Source organism: Tachypleus tridentatus, chromosome 4, assembly GCF_004210375.1.
Source record: "Tachypleus tridentatus isolate NWPU-2018 chromosome 4, ASM421037v1, whole genome shotgun sequence".
NCBI lineage: Eukaryota > Metazoa > Arthropoda > Merostomata > Xiphosura > Limulidae > Tachypleus > Tachypleus tridentatus.
Window position 1 is genome coordinate 118,325,255 of NC_134828.1, and position 6,945 is coordinate 118,332,199.

General features: G+C 35.3%; 1 protein-coding gene across 1 annotated transcript; it reads left to right on the plus strand.

The window, feature by feature from the left end:
- Window positions 1–4,624: 4,624 nt before the first annotated feature.
- Window positions 4,625–5,439, plus strand: LOC143248207 (receptor-type guanylate cyclase gcy-18-like). The gene has a single exon (XM_076496639.1). The coding sequence runs from the start codon at window positions 4,672–4,674 to the stop codon at window positions 5,437–5,439; it is 768 nt and encodes a 255-aa protein (XP_076352754.1). The 5' UTR covers window positions 4,625–4,671.
- Window positions 5,440–6,945: the final 1,506 nt, after the last annotated feature.

Sequence of the window (6,945 nt, forward strand, 5' to 3'; positions counted from 1 at the left end):
TAAATTCCAAGGTACAGTTCAGAAAGGTGTGCTATTTTGAACCGTTTTGAATGCAGTTTTCATTGGAAACTCATACTCTGATTAATAATTCATTATTACAAATTAGAAATAATCTACTTATGAAAATATGTGTATATGTAAAAGAGAAAGCTCACCTAAATTCCACCCATGGTAATACATAATAATAAAGAAAATCAAGATTAGCTTAGATTGAACATTTAATATACTATTAAGAGTAAAGCTACAAATCAAAAGAAATATAACACAAAGACAGTTTACATAGAAGAAACGAATTATCCCATGTGAAGTTAATACACTCTGAGGAAAAGTAAGGTCACTATCAGGCTAACTATCTTTCATCTTAATGAAGACGTTGAGTTTTACAGATCTATGTCACTTTGATGTTAATTGTTAAGCAACAACGACGATTGTGTTTTCCATATTATATTAATATATGTAGGTCACAATATTGGGGACTTAGGGGGATATTGGCTCACTTTTGGGGGGCTCAAGCCCCCCAAAGTCCTCCCTTGATGCCTCCACTGACACAAAAGCAGTAGAGATATTCTTGTTCACATGGGCTTAACGGTATGTTTGAGGGCTTATAAAACTAAAAATTGAGTTTCAGAAGCTAAGGAAGGCAGAGCACAGATCTCTCATTCTGCAGCCTTGTGCTAAAGTGCAAAGAAACAGCTGTTCGTACCAAAGTTAAGATACACATCAAAAATAACAAAATTTTGAAGCTCTGTCATATCTGTTACAGTTTGTCTTTTACTGAATTTCTGAAGAATCTATAAAGCGAAAGGACAAGTGCCAAATTAAATAAAAACAATATTTTCGTGTTATAAGGTTGTTTATTTCTAATATTAAAATGTCTTGTATACACCAATATGCACTACATAAATTAAATAATGAGAAATCTCTTTAATTTTTGAACTAATGGTTAGAGGGAAAGTGACTTGCTCAGCTCTGTTAATTGAACAATCGACTTACCTATGACATTCATGACACGACCAAAGCTGAATGAGATGATATAATATCTGAAGTAGAGTAGCGGCATCACATCTGGAGCTTATAAACAGAATGTTAACCATTAGGCCGCAACAAGATAAACATAACATCATAAAACTTTAATATTAACAACTGAGAGGCACAATAATTTATAAATAAAAAGAAATCGGAGATAATCAGAACATAGAGAACGTTCACAGATAGATCCTAATAATTAGAACATAGAGAACGTTCACAGATAGATCCTAATAATCAGAACATAGAGGACGTTCACATATAGATCCTAATAATCAGAACATGGAGAACGTTCACAGATGGATCCTAATTAGAACATGGAGGACATTGAAAGATGGATCCTAATAACCAAAACATGGAGGACGTTCACAGATGGATCCTAATAATCAGGACATTAGCATCTACCTCACAATAATCATAATAAGCAGTACATGAGGATGTTGACAGATTAATCATAATAAACAGAACATGTGAACGTTGACAGATAAATCCAAGTAAGCAGTACGTGAGGATGTTGACAGATTAATCATAATAAACAGAACATGTGGACGTTGACAGATAAATCCAAGTAAGCAGTACGTGAGGATGTTGACAGATTAATCATAATAAGCAGAACATGTGGACGTTGACAGATAAATCCAAGTAAGCAGTACATGAGGATGTTGACAGATTAATTATAATAAACAGAACATGTGGACGTTGACAGATAAATCCAAGTAAGCAGTACATGAGGATGTTGACAGATTAATCATAATAAACAGAACATGTGGACGTTGACAGATAAATCCAAGTAAGCAGTACGTGAGGATGTTGACAGATTAATCACAATAAACAGAACATGTGGACGTTGACAGATAAATCAAAGTAAGCAGTACATGAGAACGTTGACAGATTAATCAAAGTAAGCAGAACATGAGAACGTTGACACATTAATCCTAATAAGCAGTACGTGAGGATGTTAATAGATAGATCCTAATAAGTAGTAAATAGAAATGTGTTACACATTTAAGTCTGAATAACACATGACATGTAAGAAATTTAACGACCACGTCCCTGGGATCTTAGATTTCAGCTAGTAACCAAGTGAGTCAGTAACATGGCTGTTTCACTGAACTCTTTTATGTTCACTTCCTTCAGTCGGCATACTTTTAAAATGTGTCGTCCTCAGGTAAAGTATTGATTAATTCTTCGATGTGAAATAAACGACTCTCTGGACAAACTACAATCGTAGTTGTTCATTTTAGGTAGTTATCATTCTATTATGTTAATAAAGAGGTTTCATAATTTAGGGACAACACATACTTCAATTAAAATTCGCTAATGTTTATTTTTATAGTGTTATCTGTAGTTCAAAGTTTTTCAGACACTTTTGTATTCATTTTTACAATAATTAGTTTTCAACATGTTATGCTTAACTGCAGTAAACTATATATTTGTCATAAATACGCATAATGTTCATATATTTGGAAAATAACTCAAATAACATGACATAATACATTAATTTAAGCTGTGAACTTTAGGATTTCTTTTCCCGCGAGCTACTGCAGCAGTAGGTTGTAGAACCAAACTTGGTTGGCGAACTCGGGGTTGGTATGATCTATCTTTTCTTATTTGTACAGAGTAATAAGGGGTGGGTAAATTACGCGTAAGTTAAGATTTTAAACTACAGTTACGAGATAAAGTGTTCGTACCCCTGCGTCGTGAGTAGTTTTTTGCTCATAACTTAAAAAGTATCACGATTAGGGTAATAGACGTATCGTGTTTTATAAATATTATACTAACACGCATCTACATGAATTTTTATGTAAATTGAACCATAAATAAACTGTTTATAAACAAATAACCAAAAATAGGAGGAGCAGAAAGTGTTCGTACAGTTCAGAAAGTGTGAAAAAAACTGATATTCCCGTAAACATTTTGTTTAGTTTGGTGAATAAACTACATTATACCATTCTAGAACTAGACACTGGGTTCATAATAATTGGAATTTAGTCAGCAAAAATGTACTTCCAGCAATTTAGCGCCGTCTCCGTCATTATCTGCTTGGTCATCATGGCGAACAGGAAACAACTGCCCAGTGATTTAAAAAAAACAAATTATTGTACAATACAAGTCTCGTGTGTCTCTTTCCGGTATTGCTACACAATTTAATGTGCCGAAATCTACTGTTCAAAGCATAACTGCCAAGTTTAAGCTTACAGATCAACTGCTAACTTCCCTCGTTCCGGACGCCCCACCAAAATTCCAGAGAGAACCAAGAGGAAGGTTCTCAGAGAAGTTAGTAGGAACCCTCGTTTAACACGTAATGACATACAGAAACTAATAAGGGAAACTGGGGTTGAAGTAAGCACCTCTACAGTTACGAACATGTTACACTCTTCAGGGTTCAAAGCATGCCGTCCTCGTAGAACTCCATATTTAAAGTCTGTTCTTTTAAAAGCACGATTGAGGTATGCAAGAAAGCATGTAGATAAACCCTTTACCTATTGGAAGAGTATTCTTTGGTCAAACGAGATTAAAATCGAGCTTTTCGGCCACAATGATATTCGCAATATTTTCCGTAAGAAGGGGGAACGAAATCTTCCAAAGAACACCATCCCTAAAGCTAAACACGGAGGTGGTTCTATCATGCTATGGGGTTCCTTCAGCTCTTCTGGTGTAGGCAGCCTTCACCGCGTCAACGGAATCATGAAAAAAGAAGAGTACGTTGATATATTAGGCACTTATATCAAGAATGATGCTCGGAACTTGTGGCTTGGGCGTGATTGGATCTTCCAGCACGACAATGACTCCAAGCACACATCGAAATATGTGCAATCCTGGTTGCAGAGGAACCATATAAGCGTTCTGGAGTGGCCATCGCAGTCACCCGATCTCAACCCAATTGAAAACGTTTGGCATGAGTTGAAGACCAGGTTTCATCAGCGTCATCCGAAAAACCTGCAAGAGTTGGAGGCCTTCTGTAAAGAAAAATGGAAGAAAATGCCAGTCGAGTACTGTCAAACTATCATGGAGAACTATGAGGAGAGATTGTGCCAAGTAATTCACCTGAAAGGCTACACAACTGACCATTAAAGTAGATGCACGAACACTTTCTGCCCCTCCTATTTTTGGTTACTTGTTTATAAACAGTTTATTTGTCGTTCAATTTACATAACAATTTATGTAGATGTGTGTTAGTATAATATTTATAATATATTGTACTTTCATTATCCTAATCTGATATTTTTTAAGTGATAAGGAAAAAACTACTCACGACGCAGGGGTACTAACACTTTCTGTCGTAACTGTATAATTTCAGTTGAAGTCCTATATGTGCGCGTAGGTAAATAGATTTATAGGTTCTTCTAAATTATGGTAATGGGTTTCTAATCTACGTAGCGTGACTCTTCGTTTTGTTCCTTATAGGAAATGAAGATATGAGATAAAGTCTTTCTCATTACTACATCTTATGAAGAATACCTTAGAAAATAAGGTCCATCTATGAAACGGAAATAACACTCTTTTGATTTCCTGTCACGTGCATCTGTTTAAAACGAAAATAAGTTAGAATAGAGATTGGAGAAAGACACTCTTCATGGATTTAGATAGTCTGGACTTCTCTAAATCTTCAGATAAACGTCTTTTAACAATGAGTTTTGTAACATGTATTGCTGTGGCGTTCTTTTAACAATGAGTTTTGTAACATGTATTGCTGTGGCGCTCTTTCTAGTAACTGATTGTCACGGGAACCACCAAAACTCGACAGATTTCAGCACATCTATGAAAATATTTCAAGCAGATATAGTAAGTATTTTTGTAATAAATTCGGAGCTACCTGTAAGCTTGGAGATCATTAGGCCTGCCTTAGAACTTGCCACGACTCAAATCAATGAGAAATATTCTAACATCAATTTCAACATTGTTTTCCGTGATGGTGCTTCATCTTGCAAAGCTAATGTTGCTGGTGCATACGCCGCAGAAGAATATTTCTTGAGACGAGTTACTGCATTCGTTGGCCCAGCTTGTACTCTAGCACTTGATCCTGTGGGGCGGATGGCATCCTACTGGAATATTCCCATTTACACTGCAGGGGGCATTGATACCACAGTTTCCGATAAATCCATTTTTACCACACTGACCAGACTTTCTTTCTCTTTAGAAGGAGCAGCTAACTTTATATTGGAGATACTTAAGGAATTCAACTGGCATCATATCGCTATTATTGTGGACGAGACGAATTTACAAAAAGTTCTAATGAAGCGAAGCCTGGTGGAGATTTTCAAGGACATAAATGATTATGAAATTTTTTATTCGTTAAAAGAATTTTCACAGAAATCGTTTGTAGATGCTAACTTTACAAAGTTGCTGACAGAAGCCAGTAAAGAAGCTAGAGGTAATTATTTTCTTCGATATTTTATTCATTTGGATTGACTAACAAGACTTTAGAAATGGATTACATAAACTTGAATAGATAAATTGTTTATTTATATTAACGTATTTAAATAATTAACTTCTTTGGATAAATCATGTGTTTCAATTTCTTTAGTACAGTGATGTAAAAACTATTTAAGTCACGGATAAATCACATGTTTTAATTTGTTTAGTAGAGTGATGTAATAACTATTTACTTGATGGATAAATCACGTGTTTTAATTTGTTTAGTACAGTAATGTTATAGCTATTTAAGTCATGAATAAGTCATGTGTTTTAATTTGTTTACTACAGTGATGTAAGAGTTATTTAAGTCTTGGACAATTCACGTGTTTTAATTTGTTTAGTACATTCATGTAATAGCTATTTAAGTCATGGATAAATAACGTGTTTTAATTTGTTTACTACAGTGATGTAATAGCTATTTAAGTCATGGATAAATCACGTGTTTTAATTTCTTTAGTACAGTGATGTAATAGCTACTTAAGTCATGGATACATCACGTGTTTTCATTTGTTTAGTACAATGATGTTTTATAAATAGCATTTCTGATAAAAACTGTTGCCACTTGGTTATGATACTAACTATTACTACTTCACAAACAATCAATGCAAAACCAACCTTAAGTTAAATAAACGGACTTTAGTTACGTACATAAACTGCTTTTTTGGTGTCTACAGGAGAAATCGTTGTTGACTTTCCTTTCGGTTGATGCTTACTGCTGGATAAGTCGTTGTTGACTGTACTTTTGGTTGATGCTTACTGGTGGGTAAGTCATTGTTGACTGTAGTTTTGATTGATTCTTACTGCTGGATAAGTCGTTGTTGACTGTACTTTTGGTTGATTCTTACTGGTGGATAAGTCGTTGTTGACTGTAGTTTTGGTTGATTCTTACTGGTGGGTAATCGTTGCTGACTGTACTTTTGGTTGATGCTTACTGGTGGATAAGTCGTTTTTGACCGTCCTTTTGGTTGATACTTACTGGTGGATAAGTCGTTGTTGACTGTACTTTCGGTTGATGCTTACTGGTGGATGATTTGTCGTTGACTGTGCTCGTAGTTGATAACTATTGTTGAACCAAGGAACGTAATTGAGCTATGCCACCTAAGTACGAAGGAACGAAACTGAGCTATACCACCTAAGTACGAAGGAACGAAACTGAGCTATGTCACTTATGTGCGAAGGAACGAAATTGAGCTATGTCAATTAAGTATGAAGGAACGTAATTGAGCTATGCCACCTAAGTACGAACGAATGTAACTGAGTTATGGCACCTAAGTACGAAGGAACGTAATTGAGCTATGTCACCTAAGTACGAAGGTACATAATTGAGCTATGTCACTTAAGTACGAAGGAACGTAACTGAGCTATGCCACCTAAGTACGAACGAATGTAACTGAGCTATGGCACCTAAGTACGAAGGAACGAAATTGAGCTATGTCACTTAAGTATGAAGGAACGTAATTGAGCTATGTCACTTAAGTATGTAGGAACGTAAGTGAGCTA